This window comes from Lynx rufus, unplaced genomic scaffold (assembly GCF_022079265.1).
Source record: "Lynx rufus isolate CCGP_SWC_20201006 ecotype Redwood Valley unplaced genomic scaffold, mLynRuf1.p SCAF_29, whole genome shotgun sequence".
Lineage (NCBI taxonomy): Eukaryota > Metazoa > Chordata > Mammalia > Carnivora > Felidae > Lynx > Lynx rufus.
In genome coordinates, this window is record NW_025814844.1 from 5,555,624 (window position 1) to 5,579,943 (window position 24,320).

The 24,320-nt window shown below is 35.8% G+C and overlaps 1 protein-coding gene across 2 annotated transcripts in view; it reads right to left on the bottom strand.

Moving 5' to 3' along the window:
• Positions 1 to 3,384: 3,384 nt before the first annotated feature.
• Positions 3,385 to 24,320, bottom strand: part of VAPA (VAMP associated protein A) — a 44,531-nt gene continuing 23,595 nt past the window's right edge. Inside the window, exons 3-7 of one of the 2 annotated variants that reach the window (XM_047090356.1) lie at positions 21,147 to 21,250; positions 20,659 to 20,739; positions 11,973 to 12,107; positions 7,293 to 7,466; positions 3,385 to 4,170 (exon numbers count right to left, since the gene is read on the bottom strand). In XM_047090356.1, the coding sequence (XP_046946312.1) occupies positions 4,012 to 4,170; positions 7,293 to 7,466; positions 11,973 to 12,107; positions 20,659 to 20,739; positions 21,147 to 21,250 (653 nt within the window). In that variant the 3' untranslated portion in view covers positions 3,385 to 4,011. The remainder of the gene's footprint in view (positions 4,171 to 7,292; positions 7,467 to 11,972; positions 12,108 to 20,658; positions 20,740 to 21,146; positions 21,251 to 24,320) is intronic. The other variant, XM_047090358.1, reaches the window with a different exon arrangement.

The window sequence follows — 24,320 nt, forward strand, 5'->3', positions numbered from 1 at the left end:
AAGAAACAGAGTTCTACAACAAAAGAAATGAGCTAAGTAGGAGGATGTGCCTAACTAGAAAGGGAACCCACCTGACCAATCAAGCTTTCCATCATACATAAAATGTTCATAACCTTATGGCCAAGAACGTGATTGTAAACATAAAGCAATTTTGCAACCACTTCTACTTGGTTTTCAATACACTACAGAGAAATGATTGAGGGAAAGTATGGGATACAAAGTTGTATGTATGATGATTATGCCTAAAGGGCTTAATTAATACTACAGGGAAATAAATGTTCACACAAATCGATGCTGCTGGATGGCAGGATTTGCCATGACTTTTTACCTTTTTACAATTTATTTTCCAAATTCCCTAAAATGAATATATTATTTCTATAGTCAGAAACGTAGGACGATAAAATTTCCTTTTTTTAAGGATAGATGTTCAAACTTCTTCACACCAACCTCCATCAGGCTGAGCAATCCCAAGAGGCCACTGTTCCTGCACAGAACTCTCCAGGAGCATGGTTTCTAATAACAGCGGGCTATCAAACATAGAACTGAAAAACCCAGCTGTTCCCACTTCCCACTAAAAAGTACTTTACCTCTAGGTCACTAAGCAAAAGACGATATGCCATCAGAACTCAAGTGCCAGTGAGAGACCGACTATTACTATGTAACAGAACATACACATACAAACCATCATAATCTGTTGAAATCAAATTCCTTTTTTTTTCTTTTGTTTCTTGGAAAGGAAAACGACACTTCACCCCGTCTTTAAACAGTTTATTTATTCACGCAATAGTTTGAGTTCTTTTGAAAGCTAGAAAATAAAGATCATTTACCTTCTTAGTTGGTTGTTTTTCCACACGGTAAACATTGATCTTTCCCTCTCATAAAGGTTAATTTTTAAAAATCTATGCACACACCAAAGTCAATGAATAGGAATGTGCAAAGCTCTAGGAAAATCATCACTTGAATGTTTTCAAAGTACCCTGGTAAGAACTTTGTGTTTCTCTTGATAAAACTTGGTTTTCAATGTGGTGTATTTTGAATGATTAAAATCCAAAAGAAATCCCCAAAGCAGATAGTATCAGTTTTAAGAGAACTTCTTAGTTAAGATACTTGAAGGAGAAAGTAAAAATACTTTGTTTGACCAGAATTTTTTTTTTTTTTTGAAATTAACACATACTTTTTTTTCCCAAGTGTCATCGCTTTTTTTTTTAGAGGTAACAGACCACACACTCAGAATACAATTCTTAAATATGTTTCTTGTAAATACAAGAACGGGCAGAGTTAAGGTACATTAGTTATAGAAAGAATGAAATAAGGTAGTGCATTTAGCGTCACATATGAACTTAAGGCCTTAGTTACTTGATTGTGATTTCAATATTAGCAACAGATTTCCCTCATGCTTACATACACAAGTAAGCAGGCAGACAAAGCAAAAATTTCTAAACATGTAAGGAGTGAAGACAAACAATTTAATCTATATATTATCAGTCAATTAATACAGCTGGAGTCTTTCAAAGTAACTGTTGGTAGTAAAATAATCTGATCACATTTGATACAGCAATTAAAAAGAGTAGAAATTAATTCTTCTATACAACGAGAGCATCTCCCGACATGTAAAGCAGTTAAAAAGCCCATGTATACTTTATTTTGCAGATGCTGCCCAGACTACAATCTACCCCAGAATCAACCTTTGCAGAATGCATTCTGTAAAATGCCTATCTAAAAATACATTCTATTTCACAGTATTCATTCCCGGGGGGGGGGGGGGGGGGGGGGGATTTCTAACCAAAACACTAAAACCAAACATACATGAGACTATTCAACAGAAGCCTGGAATACAATCTTATGATGGGAAATTTCACATATGTTTATCAAATAGCATCTTATGTTTGTAATTTCAGTCATGTCAAATTAGGACAAATTTCTTTCTGCAAAGTTACCAGAAAAGACACTAGAGTCAGGAGAGCAGATTTCTAGTTCCAGCCTGCCTCTACCTACATGTGAGACACAGGACAAGTTCCCTGGATTCTCAGAAAGGCCTCAGATTCCATGACTATAAAACAAAGGGGCTGAAATAAATGAGTTCTAAGGAGCATTCCCATAAAACGGGATTTTGCTAAATTTTTGAGAACTTAAATTTTTTAAAAAATTATACCTATGAAATATTAAGCTTGGTACTTATCACCAATAATGCTGATTACATAGAGAGCTTTAAGCCATGGAAGTACTGATTCTGCATGTATGGGACAAAATGCAACACGTTTCGTGAGCATGCTTTTCCAGTTATCAGAAAGGGAGGGAAATTTTACAGTGACTATAAAGGGTTGGAACAACAATGGAAACATTACCTGTAGTAGCATGCTAGTGATGGACAGGCATTACTTGTGTTTTTAGTAACTTTTGCACACAAGCAAGAGGTTTTCTAAAAGATACCATAGAGCACAATGACACAATACATGTGACTTGACAAATTCAAAACATACTTGAAATGAAAAGGCCAACCAAAATACTTCAAGGGAACATTTCACTCGTTTATAAAATGTAGACACAGACCTGGGCCTAACATACTTCATTGTACCACATCAAGTCCCAAAGTCCAATTGCCCTTTCAGAAAGAAGTGCATCTTTTACAAAACTAACACATATTTGCAAGAATCAAGACTCACTTGTGACAGACTGCACTCAGTAGAAAACCCGAATATACTGTCTCTGGTTCCAAAGTTTTCTATGCTAGCACAAGTGAAATTAATGAATATGTAAGACTAAGTGCATAAAAGTATCATACCTTAAAATGCATATTTATACTGAAAATGTGTTTCACATTGACAGGTAGATTTGCAAAGGATAAAGTCATTTTCCACAAAGAAAATTCCCAAGGCTTGCTTAGTAATTCCAAATTTCCGTAACAGAAATTTCCTCTTGATGTCAGATTGGACAGGAAAAACAGCTACTTTTAACTATTACTATGAAATGTCCTAAAATAAAAGTAATTATTAGGCTGGTTAAAAAGCACTTGACGAGAACCACGAAGAATTAGTCTTCCTTGAGAAGACACTAGAAGAAACTGTTAAGAATGGGATAAATCAAATGCAACAGAGCCACAAGGCACATACATATAAACTGACTAAAATTACAGTATTTTTATTCTCATGGGTTTCCTTATTTTATATTATCTTGAAGACAAACTGATTGTAATCTTCCAAAATACCAAAAGTAGCTTGAAATGTTATCAATTCCTTTCCTTAACAGAATGAGGACTTTTAACTACAAATACTGTAATATATGAAAGGGTTTCAATACAAGATAAAATTATGCATCATAAACTTCAAATTACCACACAGTGGACTCCCTGGTATCCCCACCTAATGACACGACACACAAACAAGCTATCGAGCAAGAATCTGTTAACAGTTTTATTTTTTTTTATGTTAAATACCATGGGACAGGATTGTAAGGATGAAAAACTCAGTCAACAACTGCCTCACAAGGGATAAGAAAAATTCTGCCATGATATTAGCAAAGGTAAAGGAGAAAATTTACACTGTAAGAGGCACCATTTCCCCACAGAATACCTCTTGGCATTTCCTGAATGAGTGGGATTAGCAATCTAAATAAATCATATTTCAAGAGGTAACAGCAACAGATAAAATTTAAAGGGATTATTAAAATAACATTTACAAGACTCTGAACAATTCTTGAACTCTTATTAAAACCACAAAGAAAGAACAATTCTTTATTTATGAATTTCATAAAGGACTGAATGTGCAACTGACATCTGCTAGTGATGATCTGGTAATATACAATTTGTCCAGGAGCCGAACAGTTTGTTTTATTGTGTTTTCTAACCGTAAGAGATCATTAAAGGCAAAGCCTATATGACGCTGTATACACAAAAAAAAAAAAAAAAAAAAAAAAAATGGTCACCGTGGGCCATACTACCAGTGAAATGGTAGGTAAACAAATCTTTTTCTGGTCAAGAGAAAAAAAAAGAAATAGCACTCTGCATGCTTCACTCTACAAGATGAACTTCCCTAGAAAGAACCCGATGAAAATGGCTGCAATTACGACAAGAAGGGAAGGAAGAGGACTGGCGACATTATCTCTGAAGGATGCAGCTGAGGTGGATCCAGGTTTATCCGAATGTGCTACCTTTCTGAGCCTTAAGCCTTCATCCTAGAAAAAAACATACGCACAAAAAGAGGTTTTAAAAACAAGTATGCACACGGTAAAACTGCCGAACTAAAAATCTATGGGCAGAAAGCAGATCAGTGTGCACGTGGCTGGGATGGGAACAGGGATTAACCACACTAACCAGCATTAAGAAGACTTTCTAGGGTGATTTTAAAAACTAGAGCTGAAAATTGTACTCCTAACAAACTGAAAAATCAGGTACAGCTATATTTATACAGAAGGAAAACACCCTGCTAAAATGTACTAATACAAGTAAGGAAGAGTTCTGTGCATGCACTGATTTCCGTGGTGGCCCATAGTATTTTTACACTGGTTACCAAAGACCACCAGGAACAAAGCTGTGGTGTGACAGGTTTATGGACACACTGCAACCAGGGCATCCACACAGCAGAGGCACAGGGACTATCTGGCCAAAAAGAAAAGGCAGGATTTTACAAGATTTGGAGGAAGAGGGAATTTCAGGATAAAACTTAAGTAACAAGTGTTTTGATAAACTCAAAGCAGGAGGCCCCTGTGTCAGCACTGGGTCTTGACTACAAAGGAGACACCAAATCCTGCTTCCTCGGAAACAACAAACTACAACAGCTACGGAATGTTGTACACAGAACCCACCCCCTCTTTTGACACCGTGCCCCTAGATCTGGAGAGAAAGGCTGCTTCTCTGTGTCAAAGTGACTCAGATCCTCTAGACAAGAGTGGGTCGCTTGGTTCTTACTGGTATGATTTCACACAGCAATGTTTTCTGACAGTATGATTTTAGGGGACAAGGTTTCTCAGTAAGAAAGCAGAAGTCACTCAAAGTAGGAAGTTGTTAGGAGGACCCTTTACCGGCCACAGTGTGACCTTGGGAAAAATACTGATACCTGTTACCTAGGCAACTGACTTTATCTGTGTCCATCATCCCAGCCAGATGAATGACAGGGCAGATTTTTACTTCCTTAGTGCAAGCTATTTTTCTTTTCTCACATTGATTCCTCTAGTATGCTTACTAATACCAAAGTAAAAGAGTCCCACCTCAGCTCATATACTGTTTTACGGGCAATTAGTAGATTCTCTGAGGGTTTGTGGGATTTTTTTTTAGTCTTACGTTCATTAGTCCTGTGTGAAGAGAACAATGATTCTCAAACCTGGCATGAACTTTAGAGAATCCTCCTAGTGATTCTGATTTCCTAGGTCTGGGGAGGGCCTAGACATACGTATTTTTAAAAAGCGCTAAGAGATTCAGATGCACAGCCTGGATTAAGAACCATAGGCCTAGAGAGATAAAAAGGAACAGTGATCAGACATGTTCAAGAAAGTTAATCTGCCAACAAATTATCATGGGCCTTATGTATGAAATGTTAAAGGGCCTGTAACTGATTCTATAAGCCAATGGTCTTCAAGTTCTTTTGTTTCACCTTTTAAACAGCAGAATGCTTTTTCAAATAACATCTCCTACAGAACATCAGCCTATAAAGAGAGACCAGCACCCAAATCTCACTCACCTCTCTCCCCGTCCACTCTTCCTATTTTCCAGCCCTGCCCTACTTATGCTATTCTTACTATTTCCACTTCTCCCCTCCCGCAAAGAGAGGAACAAATGTACTGAGTATGCTAAGGAGCACATCTTTCATCAAAGAAGAGAACTGTGCCACGGAAGTCATGGCAGATAAAATAAAGGTAACGAAAACAGCATCCTTAAAAATCTATGGTGTGTAGATCTAGGTGTGAAATGAAGATAATCTTTCCACTATCCAGAGAGGTGCTGGGGGCCCCTGAGGGGTACTGTGAAACAGGAAGAGATAGACAATTATTTCAGCACAGATCAATTCAAGATACAGTGCTTCTGATCCAGAGTACATATAGTTCTATATACATCTAACAGATGGAATAATCAAATGTAGATTAAGTCCCTTCATTTAGCTTATTTATTACTTCTATACATTTTTGTATCATCTACTTTTGATACAAAAAGCTTCAAAGCCTAAAAAGGTAATTTAAAAGTATTCAGGTCTTGAAATAAGTATTTTTCAAAGGCATATTATTAATACACTCCACACATATTCAAATTAGTCCTCATCCACCAGTTCATCCATTTATTCATATATATGAATGAGTACTGTATGCATGTTCTATGAATGCAAAGATGAATGAGTACAGTCCTTGCCCCCAAAAGCACTACCGCCCACTAGAGGGAGAAAGACCTCCGACAAACAGGAACAGTAACTTGACAGAGTCTTCACGGAAACAAAGGAGACAGCATTCCAAAACCGTGTTTCTTGTCTTCTAAGGGGAAGAAAGTCCTAGAAAAGGTTATACTGAAAAGATGACAAGAACCGAGTACCAAAAGACAAGAGCACGTGTATGAAAATGCTGGTCAGGGCAGAACAGGATTTCAGGGCATTCCAGTCAGAAGGAAAAATTTGAGAAAGCAAAAAAGAGATCATAATCAGAGAGGCTTCTTCAGGATACTCTAGTCCAACGCTGTCCAATACAAACATAATCTGAGCTTCAAATGTGAGCCACTTACATACTTTTACATTTTCTAACAACACATTGAAAAGGTAAAAAGAAAATGGTTAAATGAATTTTAATAATAAAATGCAATCCAACAGAACCAAAATTCAATCCAATATACTCCATTTTATTCAATCCCATATAACCAAAATACTATTTCAATAAATAACAATATAAAAAAGATCTTTTACTTTTCTGTACTAAGTCGAATAAATCAAGGAGTATTTTACACTCCCAACGTGTGTCAATTCAAACCCCATTTCAAGTGCTGAACAGCCTCCTATGTCCCTACTTTGTGGGGCAGCACCATTTCAGGTGCTTCACATGACTAGGGCATATGTGAAGGAAGTTACTAACAACAGAGGAAGCTTAATGCCACAGGCCAGATCACAAATAACTAAGACATCTAGTAGGGAAGGAACCTGCAGGCAATGAGAAGCCATGGTAAAACTGTAAAAGAGGCCAGAGTAGGAAGCAAAGACATAATCAAATTGGAAAAAAAGAACTGACCAAGGATAAGTTTAAAAACGGACAGATAAAATGGCCTAATAATATTCACATATCCTATGCCTTCATTTAACCCAACTTATTTTCAAAAAGCAACTTACTCTCAGGTGTCGATTTTCTTCTGATAGTTTCATCATTTCTCCCTGAAGTCTTTTACATTCTTCCATGAGTTTCCTTGTTTCAGTATCATTGAGTGAAACACTATGCGGTTTTGGCATGGGTCCATCTTGTTTAGAGGCATTCAGTGGAACAGTTTTGCTGGGTTCCAGATCATTCTGTATTACAAAGACAGTGGGACTTTTTTAACTAACCAAATCTCCTTAGAGATTTTAAACAAATAAATACAAGTTGAAACTCCACACTTTTTCAAAAAAATTATTTAAATGCAAATTTTTGAGGTTGTGATTCCATTAATACAAATTTTTTTTTAATTCCAAACATTACAGTCATCTGTGAACAGTTTTTAGAAGGACTAAATCAATACAGGTCGGCAGTTAGAGAAGTCAAAATAAGCAGCCCACTCCCTCCTCTAGTCCCCAAACCCTCTGCACTTACCTCTACCATAGCACTTATCATATATTATAATAATGTATTTTTGATGTTCTTTCCTACAACACTTCAAAGGCTAAGAGAGCAAGAATCATTTCTCTTTGCATTTACCCCTAAACCCAGCACTTTGACCAAGAGTGGTTATTCAATGAAAGTATGCTGACTGACGCCAACCAAAATCCAAATATGAAGGTCATTTTTAGTGCTCTGATTCTGCAATTCAAATGAGATTCGGGGGGGGGGGGGGACATTATCGTAATAATTCCAATAAAATTAGGAGACTACCTAAGAAAAACATTTAAAAGAAAACCTAACTTCTATTAATGGGAAAAATAACTGAAGGATATAAACACTAGAGGGGAGATAATGAACACAAACATATCATGGGGAAAAAAAGAGAAGGGGAGTTAAACGTAAATGATTCTTTCAAATCATTTTGAACACTGTTTGCTTTAACTCATGAAACTTAATATGGAATCACCATAGCACTCAGACAGCTTTAAAACTGTGAGCCCCAAAATTGTCATTCTTACCAGCTTACCCAATACAGGTAAACATCTAGGGCAGTGCCTAATTAAGCGTTCCTGAGCCTGTGGTCTAACGTGCCTCAATATCCTTTGCCCTTATGTCATGTATACCATCACACACACATCTTAACAGTTATTAGTGCAATGAATCATCTCTTTAAAATTTTACTTGCTAGAAATTTAACATGTTAGATTTTAAAAATTGTTTTATTCAGATATAAGCTCTAAAAAAACACTTCAACTTTATGACATTCCACAGTCCTAAGATTTAATTATAGGTTATACACCTATCACATCATCCCAGGTTCCAAATTTATATTAAATGTAAATAGTTGTTTGTTCAAGGGGTAAAACTAGTATTTCTTATGAAGGGAATGTGATTTGATCACTATCCCTAAATCCATGAAAAATTAATAATGTTATAATGAGGTTCCAATGTACAACACCACATTATCTGACCTGTCAACACTCAAGAGTTTTATATTTTCCTTCAGAAGCTTCTCAGGCTGTGATGGGTTTCTAAGAAGCCTACTTCCAATTTCCTCCTCTGAGTTTTTCTCTTGCTAGCTTTCTTGTTCTTCACCCTATCCTCCCTTGTCCCTCTCTATTATTAAAAATCTGTATCAGATCTATCTTCTCTCCACCAATCTTCTTCCTCTTTCCCTTAACAGTAATTAGAATTCATTTCAAAATGACCTTTCAAGTATGCTCCAATTCCAACCTAAAACAAGTCCAAATTCTGAAAATAAGGGCAGTTCACTGCCTTCCTCTATAAAGATGAAACCAACAGTCAATACTACGGCAACTAAAGAATCCTCAGGTTCTAAGAATTTGGAAAAAAAATAGACTCATACCAGAATGTTGACTAAAAATTAAGAGGAGATACATGAGGCCAATAAGAGAAAAAAATTAAAATGTAGAATCCTCAAAATCTTCACAACTGGCTTTTTTATTTTTAAATAAATTCTTTAAATTCCAGAAAATTTAGAATTATGACAGGGAAGGAGAGGAAACTACCAATCTCATCAACTCAGCCCAACTATTATTTAAATAGTATCTTCCAGGGGCGCCTGGGTGGCTCAGTCAGTTGAGGATCCGACTTCGGCTCAGGTCATGACCTCACAGTTCATGGGTTTGAGTCCCACATCAGGTTCTGTGCTGACAGCTTGCTCAGAGCCTGCAGCCTGCTTCGGATTCTGTGTCTCCCTCTCTCTCTCTCTGCCCCTCCCCTGCTCGTGCTCTGTCTCTGTCTCTCAAAAATAAATAAATGTTAAAAAAAAAAATTCAAATAGTATCTTCCAATATTTTCTCATATGCACATTTTATAAAACCAGCATGCACTGTAACATTTTTATCGTTATCCATTTATATGTATATGTTTTATCATTTTACATGACATGGTGAAATTAATTACTCTATTCTGTGCCTAACTAAAATTACTTAGGATGCCTGGGTGGTTCAGTCAGTTAAGCCTCCAACTCTTGCATTCAGCTCAGGTCACTATCTCAAGGTCATGAAATGGAGCCCATGGAGCTCCATGCTCAGTGTGGGGCCCGCTTGATATTCTCTCTTTCCCTCTGCCCCTCCCCGGCTTGTGTGTACATGTGTGCACACTCTCTCAAAAAATAATAAATAAATAAACACCTCACTCTTGTTACACATTTGATGGGTAGCTTCCCTCTCTCCAGCATTTTAAATAACATGTCAACAAATATCTCTCATGGTTGGTAGAATTTGATTTTTCTTTTTCACTGAAATTTTTCTTAATGTTATACTGCTTTTATAACAAAAGGAAAATGTCATAACCAATTTGTGGAGCATAAACATACAACACAAAGGATACAGTGAAGCTTAAACACATTTTCAACAGTGAATCAAGTAAGACATAAAACAAGTTACTTGGAGTACACTTCCACCAGATACTATTATTTAGGCCCCCTACAAACCAGTCAACATACGTAGCAGATGCAATGAAATCTAATTTATTTGTGTATATTTAAAGTATAAGCATATATAACCTAACTTAATTGGGAGTTTAAAAAAAAAAAAAAGACAGGGAGTTGGGCAGGGGGCTGAGTCATTCATGTAGCAACCATCTGAAGAGCCTGATGGGAACACTAAGGCTGCTGGGACTTTAAGTATATACTTCCATTTGGGAGCTCCATTAGTGAGGTCTGGCTCCAGGAAAACAGCTCATTCCTTGAGAGTTGCTTCAGAAACTGGTCCAGAAAGAGGAGACTGGTTGCTCTGAGAACCATGAAACAAGCACACTAGAAGGATTCAACATGCTGTGACTCTTAGGAAACTTGATGAATAGTAACAGTATATGAACATTATATTTAACACTGCAAACTAGAATAAATGGGAAGGTCAAGGCCATGGTATCAAGTAAGACAAGAAACTATGCCATATCTTGTACATTTTCCACTATTTTAGATTATTGAGCCTCTCTGCATTAATCCCTTTCCATCCATGTATTATAGAATTCACTTCCATATTCCTTTTTAACAACCTTCAGAATTTCAATTCTAATATTTTAAATTATTCCTGTTAGAGGTAATCAGAAAAAGAGAGCAAGGGATTGGAAACAGAAGGGGAAAAGTAAAATAGAAGGCAAAACAGGTGTTTGCAAGTGAAGCCCTGAGAAGGACAAAGGAGCTAAAGAATTTAACTACAGGGTTATGTTCTTGTGAGTATTAGCAGTTAAGGGGTATAAATGTACGCAAAGGGAATTAAAAGACTAACATTAACAGCTATGGCATAAAACTGTCAGAGGCATAATTAAGGCCTTAACCTGGGAAGAGAGAGTATTTGAATAACAAGGTTACTGAAGACTTATTTTCACTCTAAAAAACCAATTTACTATTTCTGTAGGATCATGATTCCCAGAAATAAGTAACTAAAATCACAAAATCAATAAAGTATTAGACATTTAGATAAAGGATCAAATTTTTAAGCCTTAGTATACATATTCTCTGCAAAGCCAAATCAAAGTATAACCAACCTGTTCAAACTATGGGGTTCCTGAAGTTTCTAGCAAGCAAACAACGGTAAAGAGAATCATATAGCAACCATTACACCACCCAAAGTCACCATTTATCTTATTGATGTGCTGTCATCTTACTTGAGTGAATGTTAACTGCACACACACACACACATACAAACACACACGTTCAACTATGACCTAAGATATTTAGGGTTTAACCACAAATCCTCCTACCATGGGTACTGTAAATAACTAACAATAACAGTTAAAGAGGGGTTACCATTATTCGTGTTTGATAACAAAATATAAAATAGTAATTTTATTTATCTTTTTTAAAAATATATATGACAAAATACTCGCCTGGATAGCAACATTTGCCAGCTCCTACCTTTACTGCTCATCTATTCAAATAAACTCCTAACTCCTTTTTTAGAGAATGAGCCCCAAATCTCAATGAAAGAAAAAATTATACCAACTTCATAATAATGTTCAACTTCCATTTGTCCTGCTCACTACTGAGATTTTATTAAGTATTCAATTTGCTTTTTTAGAACTGAGAATAGTTTCGGTGTATGATTTTCAAGCAATTTGTGGTTCTATTGTATTTTTAAACATGGCTTCACATAATACACTCAATACCATATATGTGCTAGGTAACTACATTAACGTAACCAGTAACACTAGCAGACTCCTATAGCTGTTAGCTCCCTAAAACAAACCTTCTGCTTCTCCTGTTTGAACACACTGAGTCCCCTGGGGTCATTCTTCGTATTATAACTGGCAGGTGTTGGAACTGTGTTGTTGATGCTGCTCATTGAAGCGACAGCCGGAGCAGTCCCTGGTGGAGTTATACCCTGAGGTAGCATGGGAAACATATTCTCAGATTCACAAACTGACTTCTCCTGCATGGTACTGGGAATGACTAACAGAGAAATCATTAGGCTCTAAAACATTCACATTTTATTCTATAAAAATATATTATGCATTAAGATAGAACACTAATAATAACTATGTTAAAGCAAAAAATACAAAAGTTTCTGAACTAGCTTTTTATATTATTTCCCAAAGAAAATTACCTAAGATCAATTTGCATTATACTAATTAAACGTATAATCCTTATTCAATTTATGCTCGCCTCATGTTGTCCTAAAATGAATACCTTCTAATTTTGCACTCTTAATTTTCATTGCTAATCAATCCTTGTCAATATTTGAAAAACAAGCACTTGATATTTTCTTACCTTTGGTGACACTCAGCCTGAACAATTTTAAATTAAATGAATTTTTCCCTTTGAGGTTCAAAAAATTTATTTTACAAACTTGTCCTGTACTCAACACCCACCCACCCACCCACCCACCCACACACACACACACACACACACACCCTTCCCAGGACCAATAAACAAACTTAAGGATGCACCTAACATTCTGGTTTACCAGTATCTCCATAGTTTTATTCCTATTTTCTCAAATTCCTTTAATATAGATGAAAATAATATGATACCAAAAAGTTGAAACACACTCATAAATAATACTTATTGACATCTAGAGATCACTGTATATGACTATAACTCCATCTCACTTAATAATGCAGTCCCCAATCTGTTCTTTGTCTCAATACAAAACAATGTATATTTAATCATAAAATATCTTTATACAGAAGACCACAGAAAATCCTTGTTCTTGACAATCCATTAGTTTTCATTAAGATAAACTGATATTTTTTCCTAGAAAATATGTCATTAACATATATTAAATGGAGGGCATAAATGAAATGCAATACATTTAGGAAATCTGGCAAACATCAAGAATAATTGGAGGCCTCAAAATAAACCAAAAAAATTTTTAACTGAACACAAAGAATTAGATAGGTGATAAAACATCACAAATAACAAGCTAATTAAAACCACATTCAATCATGAAAAAAAACACTTCCACTAAATAAACACTAGATTTCATAATACACAGTTGATAATAACTAAAAAGAGCTAATAATTCAAGAACCCAACTTTGTAAAATATAAAACAGTCAACACTTTAGTATCCTATGCCTCCTCCAGCTGTCAACAACTCAGGGAACATGCTGAATGGCTCCTGTGCTGAACACAACTCAACTCAAAGACTTTCTGCCATTAATTTACTGAAATATATCCAAAGACCTGCATTCCCTAAAACTAGGATGACCACAAATTTTAGCACACTTAAGGACAGTATTAGTTAATGCTTGCTGTCCTGGAATAATTATTAGTAGCACCTTCATTTACGACATAAAGGTTCCTGAAATCCTAGGTCACTCCATCTATGATGCAGATCAAAGAACTATGTCCCAAAAAGAAGCCCACTCTAATGATGGCTCAAATAAATTAGAACTGTTTTGTCAAGAAATGATTTCTTTAAATTACACAAATTTTAAAAACAAGAACCCAAGCACTATACACTTCTAAAGCCGGTACCTTTCTTACCACAGAACTTCAGTCTTTTTTTTTTATATATTCAGTATCAAGGTCCTACAAACCTAAAGAAATCAACAAAATAGTAACACTTCCTTTTCCACTATTCTTAGAACATGTAAATGCCTTAAAACTAACAGCAAACCTAAAAGATCCAGATCCTCAAACAGGTAAGGTTCACTTACATAATGTAATTAAATGCCCATCTACTCCTTTTGGGAGCAAGATGGGTAAGGTGCTGGGAGCACAATGGGAAAGTGGGATGGGGTGGTTAATGTAAGATACACTGACTCAACATCAGAGTTTGAAACCTGCTATCTACAGGATAGCAACTTGGAGAAGACAGCATCAGCAACTCTGACAGCTACTGTGTTATCTGCTTTGTGGATACTAACCAAATTCTTCTGAGTTGACTACTAAAGATCAAAAATGCCAATGATCAACACTTTAAATGTGTAAGGGACCACTAAGTGGATATACATCTCAACTGCTCTGACCAGTAAATAAAGCTAAATACAAAGTACATATGTCACCCTTAAAGAAAGTATATTAAACCTGAAGTTGTCACCAACAACTTAGTTAATTTAGTTAAAAACTAAACTGAAATTCTGCTTAAATTAACATACTTTTTATAACATATTAATAAATTAAAAAAGAACAAAGGGCCAAATGATCAAGGAATTTACAGTGATCTTAACTATAAACTAAAAAATGTATTTGTACTCTACTTTTAAAAATATACATTACCTTTTAATGTTTATTTATTTTTGAGAGACAAAGAAACAGAGTGCAAGCAGGGAAGGGGCAGAGAGAGAGGGAGACACAGAATCTGAAGCAGGCTCCAGGCTCCGAGCTGCCAGCACAGAGCCCGATGTGGGACTCGAACACATTAACTGTGAGATCATGACATGAGCTGAAGCCAGACGCTCAACTGACTGAGACACCCAGACGCCCCTCATAACATTTTTTAAATGTATTTTCCTTGAATAAGGGAGTGTCATCTTTAATCAATTTGTCAAAGTGAGGATTCAGCTTCATATAGCATTTTATCAATTTATTTGTAGTAAACTAACAAACTTTGTCTAAGTATAACACCACTGAATAATGCCCTAATTTCCAGGGCTCAGACAGTTAAGCAACTGACTCTTGATTTAGCTCAGGTCATGATCTCATGGTCTGGAGGACTGAGCCCCACTGCTTGGATTCTCTCTTTCCCTCTCTTTCTGCCTCTCCTTTGCTCGCACGCACAGGCACATATTCTCTCTCTCTCTCTCAAAATAAACATTTAAAATAAGAAGAAGAAGAATGCCCTAATTTCCTAACAGCAAGCTTCACGCTAAACTGAAGGTAAATATACAGAAAAAGGGTGTTAAGTAATTTTGTAACTTTATCTATAATGCTAGAAAGAAGCTAGTATGTCAAACATACTAAGGTATTTAAACAGGTTTATAAACTTCATCTATAGACAATACTGACCTGGAAATGGCAAGACACAGTTATCAACATGAATAAAGTACTATAAAAAAAAGGGTGTTTTATATGTATTTATATATTATTTATATATATTTATAAATATATATTTACATATATAAGATTTTCTCAATTGTTAAATATTACATATTATAGTTGTTACAATAAATAAACAAAAACTTTATACATAAAGTTATAATAAATAAGCAAAAACTATATACCAGATTTGGTTACTTTGAGGCTTCTTATTTTCTACAAAAGATGAGAAGCAGTATTAAACAGGTGAGTTGACAGAAAGTCACCTAACCACTCTGAGAGAACTTGGGGGTGTGCTTCTCAGGTTGTCCTTCTCAATAATGAAGATTTCTTGTAGCATGTGCAGATTAGTAGCACTACAAGAATGCATTTAAGCAGTAATAATCAGTGCTTCTCCAAAGCGTATTTTGCAGAACATCGATATTTATGAGAATTACATTACATTAAAAAACAAATTTTGGATTAACATATTTCCTTTATTCAGGACCATTAATATGCATATGTGCAATGTGTTTATTGGGAGACATAGTACTTGTAGTATTTTTCCAAATTCACTGGACCACATAACCCTTTCAACCCAATACACTTTGGGAAATACTGCCTTATAAAACAACTGTGTTTCAGTCCATCTTTTTAAAACAAGCACATTACTCAATTAAGGCCACCTCTAGATAGTATAGATGCAATTTTTTTATACATTTGAAGTGTATAAATTTGAAATACTGATATATTGAAATATTAAAAGTCTCATTTTATGTGCAAAACTGGAAAGGTGAATTCCGAACACTTAAAAAATCCCCATCAGGGGCTCCTGGGTGGCTCAGTCGGTTAAGTATCGACTTTGGCCCAGGTCATGATCTCAGTCTGTGAGTTCAAGCTCCGTGTCTGGCTCTGCACTGACAGCTCAGAGCCTGGAGCCTGCTTCAGATTCTGTGTCTCCCTCTCTCTCTCTGTCCCTACTCGTGCTCAGTCTCTCTCCCTCCCTCTCTCTCTCTCTCTCTCTCAAAAAAGTAAATAAATGTGAAGAAAATTAAAAAAAAAAAATACCCATCAAGGAATCATGACAGCAAGGCTAGCAAGCCAACAGAGTCCATACATGACAACTGCAACTTACGTGATTCACTGGATACCTGCTGGGTACCCAGGGTCAGGGTTGGATTTTGCACATTTTAAGTTATCCTACATCTCCAAAAACATATCCCAATCATAAGATCCAATCACTACCATAAGAAATAAAAGGAGACACATCATCCTATGTGCTGCTAACATGATTTTAACATTAAACTTTTACCATCTAAAGAAGTGTCTTCAAATGACAATCAGGTTCCCATTCTAATCTTGGCCAAAAGAATGGTCTTACACAAAGTCTGACAAAACTAAAAATCATTGTTTTACCCCAGTGCCCAGACTGTGGTCTTCAAATACCATCTCCCACTGAAAAGTTTCAGAGCTTGTGAAAGAAGGGAATGATTCCAGGTCTGGGCCTGGAAATATCTTGCCATACTAGACATCAAGAAAATTCTCTGGGTGATGGGTATTAAGGAGGCACTTTTGTGATGAGCACTGGGTCTTATATGTAATGAATCACTAAATTCTACACCTAAAACCAGTTTTACCATATATGTTAACTTAGTAAATTTAAATAAAAACTTCCAATTAAAAGAAAAAAAAATTCCCAAAGACAACTATAGTAAAAGGACTCAGGAACAAACAAGAGGAGGCTCCTACATATGAGATTGATACTGATAGTAACTGCAAGGAGTTGAAACACAAACATGTTCAAGTCCATGAGTTTATAATAATGTGGGAAAGAGGGAGGGAAAAAGGGAGGGAAAGAAGGAGGAAGGGAGGCTGACTGATTGTAGTCACATCAGAGGGACGCTTGTGACCAACTCATTTTTTGAAAACCCAGAACTCAAGAGAAAGACAGGAAATTTCCCTTGCCTTTGCAAACTCTATACCACTGAATAAATAACCAAATATTAGATGAGCCAAATTTCTGTCTACAAATGTAACTAATAAAATGAAGAATGACAAAATATCATTATGCAATCTTAAATAAATTAATATACTAAACTATAGCTTCTCAATTTTGATTTTATTGTTGTTTGGGGCCAGATAATTCCTTGTGAGTGCAGTCTTAGGCACCACAGGAGCTGAGCAGCATCCCTGGCCTCTACCAACTAGATGCCTAGTTGAGAAAACCAAAAATGTCTCCAGATTGACAGATGTCCCCTCAAGGGCAATTATCCCTGGCTGAGAACCACTCACCCACACACTGCACACCAGTGGTTAGTGAACTTAACAAAAAACAACCCAACATTATATGCCTCCTTGAGAGAATGTATCAACACCCACAAAGCAGTCTTGCCTCTCCCCAGCCAGCAACAACAAATCAAAATCTGATCAAACCTCTAGATCTGATTTTAGGATATACGAAACAAGAAAAGTTAAAGGACACCACAAAAAAGATGCAATCAGCAAAATCTAGTCTATGGGGAAAAGTCTGTAAGACAAAGCCAGCTTCTTCAACAAACAATTTGCAAGAGAAAAACAGAGAGGGAATCTACAGATTAAAGAGATTCAGCACCCATATCATCCAATAGCAGTATGTAGGTTTTATTTGAATCTCAACTGAAACAAACTGCAAAACAAATGGCATCTGTGAGACAAATCTGAATGCTGCCTGAATAGTTTGACAATATTAAATGATACCTTAAACTAATTTTAAAGGCTTGATGAATAGTACAGTCATTAAATTATTTTTCCTTTTTTTAAAGTTACCTTTGAATGATATATACCAAAATAGTTACAGACAAAATTATATTACGTATGGGTTTGTCTTAATACGTGAAATGAAAAGTGGTGAGGGTTAGATAAAAGAAGGTTAACAATAAACTGGTAACTTAAAGCTGGTCAGGGGTTAACGGGCTCACTGTACCTTTGTAACTGTTTGAAGTTTTTTCAAATAAAAGGTTTTAGAAAAATCATTACCTTTAACACTTACTCCTTACCATTTAAATAGGTAATAACTACACCACAAGCCCAAGTAGTTCTATTAGCAGAAATACATTCTGCAGCTCGTTCATCTAGGCTCAGAGGCAGATAGTGTCTGGAAGTACTTTGAAATTACTGAACAGACCTTAGGTTACTAATAATACCTGCTCTGAAAAGGTTCCAGGGCCAAACTATTCCTGTTCATGCTCCACGGTATGGGACTCCAGAAATTCCACTCAGTACTTACTCAAGCCCTTTAGCAGATCCAAAACCACTTTCTTGGATTACTAGTCTCCTCTATGGGGTACTTGAAACAGCTAGGCACTACTATCATAGCCATATCACTTCCATCAACTTCTGGTCTGGCTTTTTCCTCTTAATCAACAATATCAAGTACTTGCATTCCAGCCTTTTTCACAGTTAGCCTCTCAAACTGTCTGCTACACAGAGTATAACAGAAGTCCAGATAAAAAGCCAGTTCGTACTACGTTTATTAAGGAATTATAAAAGCTGACATACAACTCCAAGTGAGGAAATATCCAAGTGTGCTTTTCAAGTAAGTCAATCCTTATTCCATTCAGTTTTACTTTGGGGAACAGATCCGAAGGAAATAAAAACACTACATCAAAGAGATATTGGCATCCCCATGTTCACTGCAATATTATTTACAACAGTCAAAACATGAAAACAACCTAAATGGCTACTGACTGATGAGTGAATAGAGCAGTTGTGATATATATGGGGGGAGAGGGAGGGAGAGGAATAAAATGGAATATCATTCAGTCACAAAAAAGGAAATCCTGCCATCTGTGACAGTATGGATGGACCCTGAGGGCACTGTACTAAGTGAAGTAAGTCAGAGAAAGACAAATATTGTCTGATCTCACTTATATGTGGTATCTAAAAAACAAAAACAAAACAAACCTATGGAAAAAGAGATCACATTTGTGGTTACCAGAGGCAGGGGGTAGGGAGATGGGGGATCTTGTTGAAGGTGGTCAAAAAGTATGATACTTCCAATTAAGAGACAAATTAAGTCCTGGGGATGTAATGCACAACATGATGACTATACCTAACACAGGTGTATGGTATATTTGAAAGTTAAGACAGTAAATCCTAAGAGATCTCATCACAAGGAAAAAAACATTTTTTTTTCCTTTTTTGTATCTAAATGGCATAATAGATGTTAACTAAACTTATTATGGTAATCATTTCACAACATATGTATGTTAAGTCATTATGTTGTACACGTTGAACTTGTACAATACTATATGTCAACTATATCTCAATAAAACTGGGAAAAAAATAACATATTATTAGTCAACCCAGACAATGTGCTATTTACGTTTTCTCAGTTCCCATACTAAGAGCTATGCAAGCTATGAGCTTTCTAGCAGCATTGGCAAAAGACAGAGTAGACTACAAATGGGAAGCATAAACATGCCACTGAACCCCCACTTTCCAGTAAGAATATATGCATTTACATTTTTTATTTTTGGCAAATACCTCAACATGCCTTTAAAAGGGCATTAAAAAACACAAATAATTTGACTGACACCTAGTTACCATTCAGGGACTCTTTCATTTCAGCTTATCCTAAAAGAGGAACCCAATAATTGAGCCCATGTATAAATCTAATCTGGGAATTTACTTTTCAATAGGGCAAATGGCTTCCAGATCAAGGCAACAGTCATGTCACACTGTAACCTAACTGTACTCAACATTTCTATTTACCCACATTATTTTATATATTAAGTCACCAAAAGAAAAAACTCACTCAACTCAACTTTGTCTAGTCCCTCCTACAAATCACAGAAAAAGACTAAAATCTGAATTTAAGAAGGGGAATAGGGAAACTGACCACAACTCATCCTATACAATCACAGACGACTTTCCAAACTACACACATATGTATCTCTCAGTCCTCCAAACTGTATCTGCCTCACATCAACCCAAAAGCAACACAAAAATTACTTACTAAGAAATAAAATCATATGGATTTTGACCAAAATCAATAGTAAGTAAAATACCTGGCAATAGCCAAACTTGGGAATAAACTACTTGTTCATGTAAATTACATCTTTTATCCCCAGATTGCTGGTACACAGTTGTCAAAAAGGAGTTTATGTCTATTATTTAATTATATTTATGCATATATATGTCTCACTCTAAAGAACTTGAAGTGGTTTAAAAAGTGGCAAAAATTGGGAAGAATTAACTGATTCTTCTCCATCATGCAGATTGTTATCTAAAAGCATTTTTCTTCTTGAATGGACAAAATGTCTAAAATGAAAAAAGCGTCTCAAGTTTTTTAAAAACTTAATAAAGCACTGAATCTTATAAAGTAGAACAGCATCATTACACAACCCAAAAAGGCCAAAAACAGAAGCAAAATTCATCTCAAAGTAAACGAGAACTTAACAGCCTCCAATCTTCTTACATTTTCCTACTTACCAATTTATCATTTTCATTGGGCATTTCAAATACACATCTCAATTTAGAATCCATTAATTCATCAGGTTTTGCCTCTTTCCACTACAAACAAACAAAACCAAACATGAGACAGAGAAAGCATGACCATGACAAATAAGTTTCCCCTCAGGGACAACCGTAGCTGTCTGAAGCAGGGGTAGTCAGGAGGCACAGCTGCACCCTGATATTGATCACTCTGCCACTGTTATCAAGCAACGCCACAGAACTGTTTACAAAATCCTAAAGAAACCTACTATCGCCAGCATTCTTAGAAACACTTTAGAAATGCTACTACTAAGAAATAGTATTTCTACTATTTCAAAATTCTTTCATTTTTGAAATTATCTGTAATAAACAGATTTACAAGGTTTTTTTTATTTTAAAAATTAGCTTTCTCAACTGAGAACTATACAAATCCATGGTTTAAAAAACATTCCCCAAAATAAATTCGGTTTCACATCTATACTTACCACAGCTTCCATATCTGAAGTGTTTGGTGGAGCAAAAATTGTTTGTACCATAAACTTGTGTTTACTCTTCTCATTGGGATCATAGTCAAAAGGCTGTAGCATTACTAAATGAGAAGAAAGGACACATTACTTTGTGTATTCTGAATGTGTTTGCTTATCACTCCTATTACCTCATTCACTAATATGCCAATTTAAAGAAAACCAGAAAGAGTTCAAGAAACCTAATACTGGATTATTTACAGTAAGGATCCAGAATCACCTTTATAGCTCCAACTATTTTAACAACCCACAAAATAAATAGCTATTTAAAAAATAAATATAAACCTATGATTGTCCCCTCTAAATTTAGGTTTGGGTAAATTTTCTAAATATTGCCGACATTAACTATGATAATACCTGTAAACTCAGATTAAAATCTAGTAAATTGTTTATTAAAACTAGGCATAAATATAAGGCTTCATTTTGGTATTTAGTGATAGTATCTTTTAGAATTAGCTAGGATATGCAAAGGAGAAATTAAAAGCTAACTTCAAAACTCCCAACCATTTGTTAGCATTCTCATAAAACTAATTTTTGAGGGGTGCCTGGGTGGCTCAGTTGGTTAAGCGGCTGATTTCAGCTGAGGTCATGATCTCATGATTCACGAGTTCGAGTTCAAGTCCCACATTGGGCTCTGTGCTGACAGCTCAGAGCCTGGAACCTGCTTCTCAGATTCTGTGTCACCCTCTCTCTCTGACTCTCCCCCGATTGCTCAGTCTCTCTCTCAAAAATAAATAAAAACATTAAAAAAAATTTTTAAACTAATTTTTGAAAAATAGATTTTAAATAAACACCTACTCAGGAAGTCTACCAATCTGTTTATATCTGATTCTAAAAAACAAGGTATACGAGGAAAAGGTATATACTCTCATGATTTCAAGAATTTTTCTTAAGTCCTAATTACAAATTCAAGTATTTCTAAGCACTTAAGCTTTTCAGTAGCCTTTTAAAGGATTTTTAGAGGTTCCATATGATTATAACTGATGCCAAATTATGTAATATAAACTTAATAAATGGCTATAAGAATGGATCTACAGTTACACAAAATACGTATATGGTATTGTATAAAGTATTCCCCTGTTAACAGGTAAATTACTTCTAAGATATACCTTCTATATATGTGTGTCAACACTTTCAAAAAAAAAACAAATGCAATTAAACAATGGTGAGAAACACCAATCATATAAGAAAATCTTATTTCTAAGGTGTATCTAAGAAGTCCATTAACTCCCATCATGGTTAAAAAAAAATCTTTAAAGGGCCAAATACATAGCAGAAAAAAAACGCACAGGATGTCTCAGAATCCAGATAAAGCACAATGAATGTCCATTAATACCCTTCACTGAGCAATCACTGTAGGCTCATCACTAGGAACTGAAAAAACATGGTTGTGACTTAATGACAGTTATAGTCCAAGTTATTGCAGACCATATAGTAAGAGTTACATCATCCTAAAAATATAAATATATACACCTATACACACATACATACATGAATACATCAATTGAAAGAAAAAAAAGAAATGAGTGTGTAGCACAGTCAGTCAATCAAGGAACAGTTGCCAGTGGAAGAACAGTTTGAGGCAATACACTAAAAATTGAAGAGCTAAATTCTCAGTGGACAAGATCTAAAGGCACACCATGGAAACAGTAACTAGTATGTCTAGAGTTTTTAATACAACAAGTGCCCAACACAAGGGGCTACGTGAGAGAAAGTGTTTTGAAAAGTACAGGCTGTTCCCTGAACGACACAGGGACTCAGAATGCCAACCCCCCATACGGCTGAAAATCCACATCCAACTTTTGGCTCCCCAAAAACTTAACTACTAATAGTCTACTGTTGACCAGAAGCCTTGCCAAGAACATAAACCATGGATTAACGTTTATTTTGTATGCCGTATGTATTATGTACTGTATTCTTACGATAAAGTAAGCTAGAGAAAAGAAAATATTATCAAGAAAATAAAAAAGAAGAGAAAATGTATTTATAGTACTATACTGTCTTTACAGGGAAAAACCCACACGTAATTGGGCCTGCGCAACTCAAACTTTTCTTTAAAAATATTAATACAATGAACTTTAGCAATCTAGAACCCTCAAAGAAAAAGTCATTCTGAATAGTTTTATGGATTCCTAAGGATAAAACTGGTAGCACCAAAAAACTATTTTAAACTACATGGAGAGAAACAATTCTGTCTTCCAATTTAGCTAAAAGGCTTAAAGATTTAGACAGCAACTTCCAGAATGAGTGTAGTCATTGTTTTATCTTCTTTTCCATCTATCTTTCCCATCAGCTGACAACTTGGACAAACACCAACACATTCCTCCTCAGCTACCACATCATAAGATTCACTAAAAACATCTTTTCTAGAAGGACTCCTAGCTCTGAGTCTTTGAGTCTACATACTGAAACAGGATTCAGTGTCACAAAGAACTCGGCAGTGTGTCCTTCACTGCCTTTGCAGTCAAGTTCTACTTCTAAGCACTCTCCATGTGCTTGCTATAGGCCCTCACTCTTTGCATAATTTGGTGTTTTTAATCTGCTGTGGACGTAAAAACCAGGCAACTGAGACACAATTATCTTAGGAATACTTATCAGGATCACACAAGCATGTTTTGTTTTTGTTTTTTTCAAAAAAAACATATACGTGGCTGGGTCATGCCCCCAGAGATTTTGAGGTGAGAGATGGGAGGTCCATGTGTATTCTTGTTCCATGTGTTATCGTGACGTATAATGGGAAGCGAAATCTACTGCTAGTAAGGAAGAGTAAATGGTCTCCATGTGAAGCCTAAGAAGGTCCCCCATAATTAAGGTCCCCCATTCTCATACTTGTTTCCTATTTCTCAGCTATGTCAGGTAATACTGTTAAGGACAACTATCTTGGGAAGTCTGATGGAAGAAAGGAAGTTTATGGAGGGCATTAAGGATGACACCAGCACAGACTCCACAGCAGGAGTAAGCAATCCATACAGAGAAGGAACCAAGCATACTCCCTGGATTACAAGTAAACACAAAAGGGAGTCATGAAACTAAACTGTTTGGCATTTACAATAAAAGGCAGAAACACTCATCTAATTTGATACAACCAGCAAAAAAGAGGCACTGTACATTTCTAAGATTCTGAATAATACTTGT